Raw genomic sequence first — 15357 nt, forward strand, 5'->3', positions numbered from 1 at the left:
AAAATTAATTAAAAAATTCTTGACTATGTGTATAGTATGTATATATTAAAAAAAATATTTAAAATTAATTTAAATATTCTATTTCTTTCTTTCAAATAACTAATATTTTTATTAATAATAATATTAACATATCCTAATTAATTTTAAACTTTTAAATAGTTTAAATATTATTATAAAATTTTATAAAGTTATTTTTATCATAATATTTATCTATGTTTTATATGTGACTCATAAATTTTATATTATATCAACATGTGTAATTTTAATTCATATAAAGATTAATTTTTGTTTTCAATAAAATTATTTTTCTCTTTTACTTTGTATTTAAATCTTAATTAAAATTTTAAAATATATAAAGCATATAAAAATTTACATATAAAAATTTATTATCTTATTTTTTAATCTATTTATATTTGATATTATTCAATATAATATAATTTTATTATTATATATTTTTAATATTTAAATTATAATTTATAATATTAATATATACTAATATACAATATAAACAAATTTTTGACATATAAATATATTTATTAATTTATAATTAAATTATTATTAATAATATTTATAATATTTAAAGTCACATATAAATTATTTTTAACTGTTATATTTATTTTTTATAGATAATTTATTTTAAAAATTAATCAAAATTATTATTTAATATTTAATAAATAAATATAATAAGAGATTAAATTATAATATTTATACATGACAGTGATTTTAAAAATACAAAATAATAATTTTTTTATTCTTAAATTGTGTGTTGTATAATTTTATAAGATATATAATTTTATTCTTTCAATAATTTTTGTCTTAAAAATTTTAAATATATTAAAAAAATTATTATAAATCCTTATGTTGTGAAATATATGTATACATATTAAATTATTACAAATTAATTATAAAAGTATTTTTAAATTTTATAGAATTAAATTTATAATTTTATAAATTCAAATAATATTTGAATTTAAATCTTTTACTTTTAAAATTAATTTACAAATATTTAAAAATATATTATAAATATTTATACAATATATGAAATAATTTTATTAATAATAATATTAATATATACTAATTAATTTTAAAATTTAAAATAATTTAAATATTATCATAAATATTTTATATAATTATTTTTTATTTTATAATTATTAATTATAATATTATACTATAACATAATAATTTATTATACACGGGTCACCAACCTAGTTATTTTAATAATAAATGTACATGACAATTAATGGGAGGGGGAATGACAGCTAATACGAAACATAGAAAGTAATTGACACGTTTATGGAACTGAGTAGTAAGAAGTTCCGCTTAAAAAGCCATGGAAACGCCCACAGAGAAAAGTGAGAGACCATTGAGAATGGCAAAGTTTAGTTTAAGGTGTGGTGCTTCGGATTTCGTCTACTATGGAGTTCTACTTTGTCATCTGTTATCACAGCTTTTCTTTCAACTTACATGGTGTGGCTCCACAGTACAGTTCCTTCCTGGATTCGAAGGACCCCTTCCTTTTGTTCTTGAAACGGGGTCAGTTACATTATAGCTATAGCAACAAGGATATGGTTTTTAATTGAAATTGAAATGATGTTATCGAGTTTTATACACATGCATGTTGTGCATGTTGAATAGGTATGTGGGGGTGGGTGAAGGAGAGAATGTTCAAGCCTTCTACTACTTCATTGAATCAGAGAGCAACCCAAAGAAGGATCCTCTCATGCTTTGGCTCACTGGGGGTCCTGGTTGCTCTTCCCTCTCCGGCCTTGTCTTTCAAATAGGTATTATACCAACTTTGCTTTTCATTTTTTCATTGATCTTTCAATAGAGTATCAAAGGCAGAACCCCCCGCCACCCAAAAAAAATAATAATAATAATTTCCTTTGTTTTACCATTTAACAAATAATATGTTTATAAATTATAAATAACTATTAAATTTTATATGACATACTTATAACTATGATTAATTTTATATTATATAAAAATATTAAATAATATAAGTGTCTAAAACTTGAAACTTTATCTCAATGGATCTAACTCTTTAAATTTTATATGTATATATCATTTTTTCAAGTTTATTTGTATTTTTATTTCTCTATTATAACTAATGTTTTATTTTGACTTTAAATATTTTATATTTCAATTTAATTTTTAATATCTATAATAAAATATTTTCATTGATTTCCTTTTAGAAATATTAAATTCTCATTTTGTTTTCAAAATTATTATGAACTAATTGAATTAAACTATATTCAACTTTTCTTTACTAAAAAATTTATAAATTAAAATATTATTTATATTTAAAATTATTTTTAAAAATATTTACCATCCTTGAAATCTTAGCTTCACATCCTAAATAAAATCATTCAACATTCTAACTTTGAAAGTTTTTATATAATTTTATATCTCAAACACGTCATAAATCTTCAATTATTTAAATAAAAATTTAAGGATATCAGAGTTTTGTAAAAAGAATAAATTGAGAATTTGACTTTAATTTTTGTATGATAAAAAATATAATATTTTTTAAAATTTATTTTTCCACCGCAACCAAAATCATCTACCTCCGTCCTTGGGGAACATGTTGACTGACCTGTTACGCTAAGTTTTAAAATATTGCAAATTAGTCCTTAGAAAACGAATTACCCATTTCTCACAAGTTAGTCAAATAAAAACAGTGCATCCGTAACCTTTGTTCAATATCAACCTTTAATTATAACAAAAATTACTTCTATGGTTTATATTTCCTTGTCCAACGTAAAAACAGTATTTAACGACTGACACAAAAACTTTGAAGTAAAAGGAAAATACACTACTCGTTTATGTTTTAGTATCATCATCATGATAGTTTATTACACGAAAATTTCAATTCATACCAACAAATAATTGTTTCTACTTTTCATGTTCATAGAAGGTAACTAGATAGCGAGCAGCTGGAACTTGGATTTTTACTCTATTTGGGTTTTGCAGGTCCATTTGCATTTAAAAAAGAGGAATACAATGGGAGCCTGCCTAATCTGGTCTTGAAGCCACATTCATGGACAAAGGTATGGGTGTAACCACAGTTTTGTTGCCTGAAATATATACTTTTCCATTTATTATATTTATTTCATCAGATCCTTTTGGATTTTTTTTAATCAGTTTATTAATTTTATTATGCTTTATACATACTGGTATTTTTCATTACTGTTCTTGTTAGGTGAGTAGCATTATATTTGTAGACTTGCCGGTTTCCACGGGCTTCACTTATGCTAGAACAGAATTTGCTGCTCAACGAAGCGACTGGCTACATGTTCACCAAGTCCATCAATTTCTTAGGAAGGTATTCACCCAAATTTTTTTGTTTTTCTTTTACAATGCCACCTTTTTTTTGTTCATAGGTTTGTTTGCAGTCATGTCATTCAGTCAATTAAATTGTTACAATCGTGTTTAATGTATGTAGTGGTTGATTGATCATCCAAGATTTTTGTCAAATGATTTTTACATTGGTGGCGATTCATATTCTGGCATTCCTATTCCTGTAATTGTTCAAGAAATTTCACAAGGTACAAAACTTGTATATGGTTCAATGTGCATGGCAAAATTAAAACCGCAAACATATGTTGGCAACTGATTTGTACATCATATATTTCGAGTAGTGTGATTGTGTCACTCTGAGTTGCTATAATTATGTTCGAAGTTTACTTGTTGGCCAATTTTTTTGTTTCCAGCAAATGAAAAAGGGGTCCAACCATGGATAAACGTCCAGGTTAGTGTTTTAAAGTATCTCTCATGTTAAGAATATCAGTTAAAGTACCTCTTACAAACTACTCAAAGGACTGATCACTGGTCAACCATTCCATGAGGCATTATATGAGGGGGAAATGGATTTATACAAATGCCCACAGAAAAGTGGAACTGTATGTGAATTTTGATTCTTCAACCAAAAAAAAAAAAACCTCCCAAGACTGAATGGCCAATTATTCTAATTGTTTGGGTATTTCTCCAGTCAGAGAAGCTGCATGGTATTATATAATGGCTTTCAGATTGATTATGAACTGTTCTTTTCTTCAGGGATACCTGCTGGGGAATGCAGCAACAACTACATGGGAAGGAAACTATGCCATCCCCTTTGCTCATGGAATGGGACTTATTTCAGACGAGTTATACGATGTAATTTCATATAATTCCTCACTAGCTATTCTGCAAAAAATGTATTAACAAAACAAAGATCAAATGCTAAAGGTTCTCTATTTATTTTAATGACCAGTCACTGCAAAATAATTGTAATGGAGAGTATATGAATGTAGACCCCAGAAATGTATTATGTTTAAGAGATCTCGCCTCATTCGATGAGGTATGAATCTTTTTTCTGCTCTTGGGCTGTCCCTTCTATATTTCTTATCAAATTTCATGAGTAAAATTTCAAGTCAAACTTGCATCACAAAGTCAACCATTTTCCTGTTCCCATAGGTTATATCAGGAATTAATAAAGCCCATATTTTGGAGCCGTTATGCGAGTTGGATGATGCTGAAACTACTCAGAGGAGATCTCTAATGAGGAAACATCTCTGGAATAATGTCCTCAAAACTCATGTCGAATTGCCACCCTTCAGTTGTCGGGTAATCTTTCTTCATGCTTTATAGGATCAGAGATGTTCTAGATATTTATGCAATGAGAATCTGATAGAAATAATAATTAGAAAATGAAATGTTGCATGAGTTGCAAAAAATGAAATGTTGTGAGTTAAAGATCATAATTCTTTAGTTAAAGACTATAATATAAATTAATTGTCATCCTAAGACTGATATCAATAATGGAGCATACTTTTTATTATTTTTCTCTTGGTAACTCTAACACAATCTAGCTATACCATGCATGCATTTGGTGTTTCATATGCCATCTCTTATTTGTGCTAACTTTATTTTCATTTGCTTTCCACCGCGCGTTAGATTTATGTGTACTTCCTCTGTGCTTACTGGGCTAATGATGATAATGTTCGCAGAGCATTGCACATCCGAGAGGTATAGTTGATACAAGTGGAAGTATTTTCTCGCTTACTCAGTTGACAATACAATTACATATAATAACATAAAGGTTGGTTGAATGTGGTGCAGGGAAGTATAGGAAAATGGCATCGCTGCAGCTACAATATACCTCAAAAGAGGGATATCCCCAGCAGCTTTGAGTATCATGTAAACCTTAGTAGAAAAGGTTATCGTTCTCTTATATACAGGTCAATATTTTCTCTATCCTCATCATCTGCTGCATTAAGGTAACACACACAGATGAACTAATTTGAATTCCATGTGGCAAATAAATTTTGCATATTGATAACAGTGGTGATCATGACATGGCGTTTACTTTCTTGTCAACTCAAGCATGGATTACATCTTTAAACTATTCCATTGTGGATGAGTGGAGGCAATGGGGTACAAATGGCCAAGTGGCAGGGTATATTCCTAGCTATATAGTTATATAATATCAGGGTGGATTTATCTGTAAAGAAAATCTAAGTAAATTATGTACTTAATTTTTGTTTTTCTGCAACTAGATACACAAGGACTTACTCCAATCGGATGACATATGCAACTGTGAAGGCAAGTCTACTCTTCCCCTTATTGCACTTGTGAGATACACATAAATTTTGCTTGGTGAATCTATTAAAGGTAGGTGAACCAAATGATTTTGGCCTTAAATGAGTTGGACCTTATTAAAAAAAGTGAATTCGAATGGTTGACTCCACCAATCTTGATAGACTAAGTTCGCCAAAGAATTTCATCATAAGAGAGCAGGTGTTGATTGAATAGGGAATTCTTTTATTTTCTTTTAACTGCATCAACCATGCACTGAGAATGAGGTATGCGTGCATTAACTGGTGGCTATTTATTCCATTTTTTGTCGTTGATATACTTTCAGGGTGGAGGCCATACAGCTCCCGAGTACAGGCCTGAAGAATGCTTTGCCATGTTCAGTAGGTGGATATCTAATCAGTCTTTGTAGGAATAACCAAATAGGGTCATCAACCATGGTGTTTCTTAAATATCTCTGCTCTTTGTATTTTGTTTTGAATAAAAAGTGGTATGGAGATAACATAAGTAAGGGATCAATAACATGTGGAAGGGACAAGTAGAGGTTCAATTTAAAAATTGTAGTTCAAGCCTAAATTATAAGTTATTTTGCTCAAGTGTTTTCTCTACAATTTTGACCATTTATCCCAATAAAACGAAACTACTCTTACAAGAGTTTTACTCTATAAATTAAGTTTATCTGTTTCAATTGATAAAAAATAATTGAAAAAAAAAAGTGACATTAACTAAGTTTACATAGTGTCCAATTGATTTAAAGTTGAATAAAATTAATTTGACAAAATTAATTTTAAATCATATAATATAATTAAAATTTGTACAAAAATAATTTAAAATATGTATTTTTATTGAAAGATGCATTGGGTATTGAAAAGTTCAATAACTAATTTTCTAACTAGAAAAATAAAAGAGACTCGTTGAGAGTTAATTTTCTAAAAAGGACAAAAATAAGGCTTTATTTGAGAGTTTAGAAGGGACAAAGCTAAGGTTTGTTTGAGTTTAGAAAGAGAAGAAAAAATGTTTGAAAAGAAAAGGAGAGGAAGGAAATAGGAAAAATTAAATATCTTTCTTGTTTGAATGTTAAATATGAAGAAAGAAAAGTGATAGGAAATTAATAATGTAAATTATATTATTGTATTTTATACATTTTATTTATATTTTTTATTTTTTTAAAAATATAAAAATTAAATATTTTTTTCTTCTAAAAATTAATATTTTTAAAAACTAATATATTTTAAAACTATCACTCTAAAAATACTTTCTATTTTTTATAATTTTTTTGAAAAATATCACTTTAAAAATTAATATATTTTGAATAAAAAATAATTTATTACTATTTTTAACTGTTTTAAAAAATAAATAAATTATATTTTTTTCTTTCTCTAAAAATTAATATTTTTAAAATTAATATTTTTAACTTTTTATATTTTTAAAAAATTCTCACTCTAAAATTAACATTTTTAAAATAATATTTTTTTAATTATTTTTTAAAAAATTAACACTATACTTTTAAAAATATTTATTTTTTCTATTTTATTTATTTAATAATTAATATGAAAAAATATATTCTAATAAACTAAAAAAAATTAAAATAGAAAAGCTCACAAAATTAAGATTAAGAAAATTTTGGAAAGTTTAAAAAAAATTTCTAACTCTTTCCATCCAACTTAATTAATTTCCAAACAATAATTAAATCCTTTTAACTTCTTTCTCTTCTTTCCTCTCCTTAACTCAACTCTCAAACAAACTTTAAAATTTTTCGTTGTTTTCGTTAGAAGAAGAATACCCGTATCTCAATATTATTAACAAAAATGGAAAATTTATTCAAATTAACAAAGGTAGTGATTTTTACTTGAAAACATGAACTGCGTCACCGAGGAACCATCGTCGCCTTCCTTTATGCTTTGGTTACAGTAGCGAAATTGGGTTTCTGGTTCTGGGTTCGCTTCAATTTTTTGAGTAAATCTTTTTCTTCAATTCTTTCTCTCCAGCTTTTCTTCTTTTTTTACTTTTTTTTTTATTTTTTCAACGTTTGAAAGTAAAAATTTTCATACAATCAAATGAAACATAAATATTAAAGATATTTTTTACTTTTTATTCCAAAATATTATCCATTTAAGATTATTTTGCATGAAAAAAGAAGTCATTAAAGATTCTTAATTTTATGATTACTAGAAAATATCCTATTTATTGCAGTTGATTTTAAACTTAGGTATATTTTTTGAAAAAAAATATTAAAATAAGGGAAAATATTTAATATTATGAGAGAAACATGTATACTGAATTTAAATAGTTAGGTAGATAATTTAAGTAGTTGGGATTTTGAAAAAGAAAAATAGGTTTGAATGTAAAATAAATAAAAAAAATAGAAGAATTGACATTTTTTCAAAGAGAATTAACTTGATCCTATTTATTGTTGAGATTTCAGATTTTAAATGATAAATGAAGTTTTAAAATAAAAAATCTACTTGTTTTGAAAAGGTTTAGATTATAAAAAGGGAAGAAATGGTAAGATTAAATTATACTTTTTGTCTTTTAAATTAGGCTTTATATATAATTTATATATATCAATTCTTAAATAAGAATATTAAGAGTCTATTTTTAAATAGTACTTACTGCAAAATATATTTGAAGTTTAAATTAAAAAATTATATACAGTTTAATTTTACAAAGAAGATCTATTTAAAAATAAATTTGTCTAAATTATTCAAAAATAAATAGCATCTTAACTTGAGTAATACAATTAAAAATATTGTACTAAAAACCATATTATTTTATTTAATTTTTAATAAATGAAAAGTTTAATTGTATTTTTTATTATTATACTTTAATAAATGTATAATTTTGGCCTTCTAATTTTAATTACTCACATTTAATATTTTAAGTTTTTTTAAATACTGAAAGTAAGACTTTTATCCTAAAAATTTATTCAATAATTAATAAAAATGAAATAAATATAAAAAATTTAAATAAAAATATAATATATAAAATATAATAAAAGTCAAATAAAAGACTTAAACTATATATAGATAAACTTCTAAAAAAAATATAAAAATAAGTTTATCTCATAAATTAAATAGAACTTATTTAAGAATTTTAACAAACAGGATATTAATTTAAACATTTGAAAAGTTAAGAGATTAAATTTGAATAATAAATATTAAAATAACTATTTAATAAAAAAGATAACTAAATTTAAATAAAATTTCATTAATCTATTTAAAATGAAATTATTTATCCACTAAAATAACATAAAAACAAAAAGGAGGTGAGAAGAATTACGAGCGAAACTGTTGAGACATTGATTTTGGCGGGTCGGAACTTGCCAATAAAAGACGATACCCCCGTTGGGTTAGAATCTTCCTTTTCTTTCCTTCCTGAGAAGGCAACACAATACAACACAGTCTCTCTTTTTTCTTTGTTATCTCTCTCTCTCTCTCTCTCTGGATCCGTCGTCACGGCATGGCCACTCCCAATGGCTCCGTCGACGGAAACCACCGGGCAACTCCTCCCTCCGAATCCGCATTGATCTTTCTCGGCACAGGTTGTTCCAGCATGGTTCCCAACCTCATGTGCCTCATTCAGCCCTCCGACCCACCTTGCTCCGTCTGCGTCCAATCCTTGTCTGTTCCACCCGAACGCAACCCTAATTACAGGTCATCTTTCATTTCTTCTTTACCTTCCAACGACGCAAGTCAAGATCTGAACTCTCTCGTTCCTTTGCAGGTGCAATACATCGCTTCTAATTGATTATTGTGAAAGCAACGGTCATCACAACTATATATTGATTGACGTTGGCAAGACATTCAGGGAGGCTGTACTTAGATGGTTTGTTTTCCATCGGATTCCGAGAATTGATTCTGTGAGTTCGTCGTTTTCGAAAATTTGCGAATCTTAATTTAGAGATAGTTCCTTGGCATGCGCAAGCTCGTGAAATATCAATGTGTTTAGCATTGTAGACTGCAATGTGGAAATGTGACTTAGAGGTATCTTATGTATTACTTTGGATGTTTGCTACCATTTTCTCCTTTTTATGATTACATAAACTGCAAATGAAAAAGAAATTCATTGTTTCTGCTGATATTGCATTTCGTGCTTAGACATGGCTCTTCTAGATTTCTTAGCTATATTCTTCCCCTGCTTGGCACAATGTATGGCATAAATGTGTTTCTTTGCTGCATTTTAGCAACATGTGAAATGAATCAGAAAATCTTTAACATACAACTCTAAGTTTTTGTGCTAGACTGTTGGATATTGTTTGCCTGTTGTAATTTATAGAAATTTTTGTCCTATAACTAAAGCAAAGCTGTGTCCTGAACTATTGGTGATCTTATTTTTAGGGAAACTTCATCACTAGAATGAGAAAACTTGTTATTTGGTGCTCAGCCTCCTTATATTCTAAAATTATAAAGCATTTGAATACATGTTTGGCTTTTGGGCTGTATGCAATGTCCTTTCTTTTAATGATGTCGTGGGTGTTTTGAACAGTTTTCCCTGTTATTGTTTCTTTAATAGAACTGATTTGAACCCCCAACCTAGGAAAGCATGAGATATTAGTCGAAGTATGAGGAGATCTCTTTTTCCTTTAGCTTCCTCTTTTTGGATTCTGTCTTCTGTAGATATTTGAAACAGTGGAATTGGAGATTTTAAATAATACCCTAGAAATAAGACTAGTCTTAACTTAATGCTTACTTATGTTCAATGATATTATTGGAGACTCAATCTATCAGGTGAGCCCAAAAAGTTGAAAGATGAAGGTTTATGTTAATCCAAGATAAAAATCAGGGTGTCATATTGTGCTGAGTATATCTATAATGGTTTAGTTATTATGTCAGAGAGTTAGTGTTTAATATTCATTGGGATGAGATGCTTTAAAAGAATTTGCCTATCTGTATCACAGAGCACCTGATTATACTATGGGATATTTCATGTAACTATATACTAGTAAAGAATCCAGTGTATGCCATAAAGAGAGGGCAGGTCCCTGGTGAAAGCATGAAATCAAAGTATATCTTAAGGAAGGAAAAGCTCAGTTTGTTGCCATTACTGTGTATGTAATATAACTGGTAAGGTGAGCAGAAAAAACAACAAATCATACCATACTAATTAACAAATCAGAGTTGAAGTTTTCTAGTTTACTTACTGTTAGAATTTCTGCAACTTCAGAAGAGCCTCTTAAGATTTGTAGTTGCCATTGGCTCATTGTGTAATCTGAACCTATGATGCATTCTATGAAGACACATAAAATTATTCACACCAGCAATGCTGAGGTTCAAGAAAATTTTACATTCTTCCAGGGAAGGAAGTCATTTTAGGGAAAACAACATATAAATGAATCATTAGCCATGCAGTTTGGTCATTGTTGTTGACCCATGAAACTCAAGAACATGGATTGATTACAACTCTGCCTTTAGCTTAGTTTTTCATTTTTTCTTCCTTCCATCAATATTACTACTGTGCAATTTGCATTGACCTGAAATTCACATTCTCTGAGAAAACAAATTTAATTCTTGTTTGAATTGCAGATTATTTTAACTCATGAACATGCTGATGCAGTCCTTGGATTGGATGATATACGTGCTGTGCAGCCTTTTAGTCCAACAAATGATATTGATCCCACCTCCATATACCTGAGTCAGCATTCAATGGATAGGTAACTCTAGTAGCTGCTGCACCTTGTTGTTTAATTAATATATTGATAAAACTATCATTACATCCCTGTTTTGCTGATATTACTAGCAACTTCCCTCTATTTTCAGAAGACCTACATAACGTCCCTTAAATTTTAATAATGCAGTACAAAGTAACCTAACCATCAAGTAGTAAAAGAACCATCGTTCCTGGCTCAGTTGCAAAATTAGTTTGTCAAATAACCTAAATATTGAGACTTAACCGTTTAGCCTTTAGTGGGTAATTTGGCTTAGAAAGCACCCCATATGGGACCATTTCTACTGTTGATATTAGTTATACTTTTTTTACTTGTTTAAAATTAATTCTAACATAGCACCTACACACACAGGTAAACTTACATTTCTATAAGAAGATAAACATGTAATATTTTTTTTGTGTCTTTTCAAACTATTCTTGTTGCATGCAACACAAAATACATTTTAACAGTAAACGGCTGCAAATTGGACTACTTGCTGTGTGATAGTCAGGCAGTTAAAACTTAAAATGGAACTCTGTTGATCAATATGGCTTGTTGATTTTCAATATAGATGATGTGATAAATGTTGCCATCACATGATAATTATTTTCAATAACTTAGATAATGAAATAAATACTTGAAAAACTAGTCTTTCTGAAAAATTGTAATACTGCAGTACTGGCAGCAATATAAATCCTTAAGATGAAATCAGTGCATTGTGTGTGCTTCTCAACCATTGCATTTGAATGCTTGTTTATCTGGAAATTTGTTTTTGATTAGTGTAACTCCTATCTCAGCATTATGCCCCTTTCATTTGATTTTATAGATGTTTTATGCTCTCCAGTACTTGAATTTGTGTTTTGAACCTTTGCAACAGCATAGCTGAGAAGTTTCCTTATTTGCTTAAGAAAACACTTAAAGAAGGACAAGAAATACGAAGGGTGGCTCAGCTTGCCTGGAACATCATTGCTGATGACTGCAATCAACCATTTTTTGCATCAGGATTGAAATTCACTCCTTTACCAGTTAGTTGCCACAATCTCTGTCCTTAATGGTAAGACACCAATACTCCTTTATATAATAAGAAATTCACTGTTTTGTTTGTGGATGTAGGTTATGCATGGAGAGGATTACATCTGCTTGGGATTTCTTTTTGGTGAGAAAAGTAGGGTGGCTTACATATCTGATGTTTCACGGTTTCCTGCTAGTACAGAGTATGGTATGTTTTGAATTAGTTTCTTCCCACTTGGACATATGCATTTATCTATAAGCATTCTATGAAATAATTCACCTACTTGTTTTTAACTTCCGACTCACACATCATTTAATTGAAAATAGAATGACATATTGCATATTGGTCTTGGATTGCTCACTTTGGGGGTTTGGTGTTCACTGTTGTGCTGTAATTTGTGCAGGATGCATGCGTTTATAGATTGCTATAACTAACATCAATTCTAGAAGACAAGATTCATGTTTGAAGCATTACTAGCTGAATTATGATTTTTGACATCTAATATCTAGCAATAAATTTTCTTTTCACAGTCATCTCGAAAAGTGGAGGTGGCCAGTTGGATCTTCTTATATTGGATTCATTGTATAGGGTCAGTGATTTCATTTTCATTCTTTTTGCATATAAAATATAAGTATGATGTAATGCTGTATTTTCCACATGTACAAATGTCAGTTACATTCTGCCACTGAAATTGTATAATAATGTACATCTAAAGGATCTTTTCATGCAAAAAGGCATGAATACATGTGCACTCAACATGCTTAAGTATCTCATGTAGGAAGTTTTAAGGAAATTGCTCGATTTCTTTTTACTAGACATGCTTGATTTCTGGTCTGTTGCATCTTGTCTGATTCTTACTTCATGTTACTCTCTCCTTGGGAGAAAAGTTTGCTGTGTTATGAATTGCTTTTGCTTAACTGTTGTTTCATATGGATTAGTCTGATTCAATATTTTGTTAATTTGTTTTGTAGAATATCAGCGTCTCTATACAGAAGTATGTTTTTTAATTTTGTTTAATTTCTCTTATACTAGACAGGTATCACTTCTTTGTTGTAAGTTTAATCAGAGAAGACCAATAATCAATTACTCAATGCGTATTTGCTGGACCTAAATGCTTTGACGTTTTCAGGCACTTGAGCATATCTACAAATTTAAAATAATAAAACACTGATGTATTCTTTCATTGCTTTAAAACAAAACATAAATACCAAGTTGCATTATTGATCATTTGGAATTGAACATTTTCTGATGCATGTTTGTCAATTCAGTGTTTTAGTTTCTTGTTTCTTGACTTTTTCAGTGATAAATGTTTGCTTCTTTGTTCTCGTGTTATCACAGACTGGATCGCACAATGTTCACCTTTGTTTTCCACAGGTTTGTTTTCTATTTTACGAAAAACCAAAAATCACTTACACTTCATATCTCACAGACCCTGGTGGCGAGACATATTATTAATTGGTAATTTTACAGACTCTGGAAACTGTCAAGCGGTTGTGTCCAAAGCAAACTCTATTGATTGGTATGACTCACGAGTTTGATCACCACAAGGACAATGAGTTTTTGACAGAGTGGTCCAGAAGGTATGTGTCTGATCCATTTGTAAAGAAGTCAAAATTAACTGTTGCAAATATATTTGGCAGTAATTGACATGATAATCTGGTAGACTCTATGGTATTTTGTGGATTTTAGAAAGTGGGAGTTGACTCTTCTCTTATTGTACTTAGGGAAGGAATTCCGGTACAGCTTGCTCATGATGGTTTGAGAGTCCCCATAAACTTATAGCAAGGAAGGTAATCACTGCAGACATGAATATTTTTCTCATCAAGCGTGGTGCTTAAAAACTACTGAACTAGGATATGAATTATTCACTATGATCAGTGGCGCATGCATTTGTTTCTGAGGTCTCATCCTTCTTAGAATGGATGTGCCTGTTAAATGATTGCATTCCTGGAATACTATTACCTTTTCTGTTTTAGTTTTTCCCCCTATTCTGTAAAACGATGCATTAATAAATCGTGACGTGAATTGTCGGGTGTGTTTGTTTAAGGAAATGGATAGTGAGTAGGGAGACAATTGGGTTGATAGAAAGATAATTTTCATTATGTGAGGCTTGGTCAGCAGAAAATCACTTTCATGCTATAGGAGTAGATAAATTTGTAGGTGCAGTGTAGATTAGGGACAGTACACTTCCACAGGCCCTAAATTTTGTTGTTCCTAACAATTATGAAGTAATCTTGTTCGAAGTTCTATTGTCTCCTAAAACAGGCAGTCCCTTATTTGTATTTTGGCCATGAACATTTAGGAACTGATTATGTATTTAATACTGACAAACAAGCACATAACACCCTTTCTCCTCCTCGTGCATTCCTTTCTTAGTAGCCATATTGACTATCAATGAATATCAATGCTCTTAAATCTTAAAATATGTGCTATCGTGTTCTTGCAGGGTAAAGCATGTGACAATGTATACTGCATACTGTTGATCTTAATTAGATTGGATTGAGGCCTTAATATCTTTTTAAAGAATATCCTCAGTTTCTGCAATAGTAAGCTAAACCAACATTTTTCCTACAGGTGGCATTTCTGGATACGACAAGGATAACTTATAGTGATGAAATCTTTATTTTTTTTATTTAAACTCCTGAAAGCTGTGTTAGAATTATCTTATAATCGACTCCTTGGTGGTGGAGATCAAATTGGCTAGCTATGAGTTTTGAGAGCTTAAAAAAATCCAACATATCTTAAATTCCTTTTGCAGTCACTGTGAGTCACTCTGTAGGGTGATTATTATAAATAATAAATTATTACATGTGGAACCTTCTTGCACGACATTTTTGGTTTGTTAATTCCCAATCTCACATGCAAGTATGTCAAAGGGGCTTGAAATAGAGGACCCCTACATTGTGCCATTTAAAATAATCGAATGTGATATATACCCGGTAGACCTGTGCTGGTATTCGTGTCGTAGATTGGATGAAAATAATTAATTTATTGGACAAGAGATATTGATAACTATGGAGTAATGTCTCTCACATAGCAAAGTGGATGGTGAGATGCGTGTGGAGAAGGGATAGAAAAACAAGAAGAAAGGGAGAAATGAGAGATGTTACAATTGATGTGACAGAAAAGA

General features: G+C 29.4%; 2 protein-coding genes across 3 annotated transcripts; both read left to right on the forward strand.

Annotated features, from left to right (window-relative positions):
* The first annotated feature begins 1330 nt into the window (after positions 1-1330).
* Positions 1331-5983, forward strand: LOC113852128 (serine carboxypeptidase-like 11). The gene is made up of 14 exons (XM_027482376.1): positions 1331-1533; positions 1636-1781; positions 2971-3047; positions 3200-3322; positions 3443-3545; positions 3711-3748; positions 4054-4152; positions 4250-4336; positions 4453-4602; positions 4933-5004; positions 5098-5216; positions 5321-5434; positions 5535-5580; positions 5900-5983. Exons 1-14 carry the CDS (start codon positions 1331-1333, stop codon positions 5981-5983), a joined length of 1461 nt encoding a protein of 486 aa, XP_027338177.1.
* A 2942-nt stretch (positions 5984-8925) lies between these two features.
* Positions 8926-15032, forward strand: LOC113848854 (putative hydrolase C777.06c). Of its 2 annotated transcripts, none has more exons than XM_027478227.1 (10): positions 8926-9224; positions 9295-9430; positions 11094-11221; positions 12093-12240; positions 12329-12434; positions 12758-12816; positions 13566-13601; positions 13698-13807; positions 13952-14017; positions 14802-15032. In XM_027478227.1, exons 1-9 carry the CDS (start codon positions 9031-9033, stop codon positions 14007-14009), a joined length of 975 nt encoding a protein of 324 aa, XP_027334028.1. In that variant the 5' UTR covers positions 8926-9030; the 3' UTR covers positions 14010-14017; positions 14802-15032. The 2 variants fall into 2 exon arrangements, with proteins under 2 accessions (XP_027334028.1, XP_027334018.1); XM_027478217.1 differs by having other exon boundaries at positions 8934-9224; positions 14674-14997.
* Positions 15033-15357: the final 325 nt, after the last annotated feature.

This window comes from Abrus precatorius, unplaced genomic scaffold (assembly GCF_003935025.1).
Source record: "Abrus precatorius isolate BTA unplaced genomic scaffold, Abrus_2018 Scaffold10, whole genome shotgun sequence".
NCBI classification, from domain to species: domain Eukaryota; kingdom Viridiplantae; phylum Streptophyta; class Magnoliopsida; order Fabales; family Fabaceae; genus Abrus; species Abrus precatorius.

What these genes read in the sequence shown, in the direction of transcription:
- LOC113852128 (XM_027482376.1), top strand. Translation starts at nt 1,331, where the DNA reads ATGGAAACGCCCACAGAGAAAAGTGAGAGACCATTGAGAATGGCAAAG. An exon ending in CCTTTTGTTCTTGAAACGGG is followed by an intron (nt 1,534 to 1,635) that starts GTCAGTTACATT and finishes CATGTTGAATAG; the next exon opens with GTATGTGGGGGTGGGTGAAG. An exon ending in TATCGTTCTCTTATATACAG is followed by an intron (nt 5,217 to 5,320) that starts GTCAATATTTTC and finishes TATTGATAACAG; the next exon opens with TGGTGATCATGACATGGCGT.
- LOC113848854 (XM_027478227.1), top strand. Translation starts at nt 9,031, where the DNA reads ATGGCCACTCCCAATGGCTCCGTCGACGGAAACCACCGGGCAACTCCT. An exon ending in TCCTGCTAGTACAGAGTATG is followed by an intron (nt 12,435 to 12,757) that starts GTATGTTTTGAA and finishes TTCTTTTCACAG; the next exon opens with TCATCTCGAAAAGTGGAGGT. An exon ending in TATTGGATTCATTGTATAGG is followed by an intron (nt 12,817 to 13,565) that starts GTCAGTGATTTC and finishes GTGTTATCACAG; the next exon opens with ACTGGATCGCACAATGTTCA.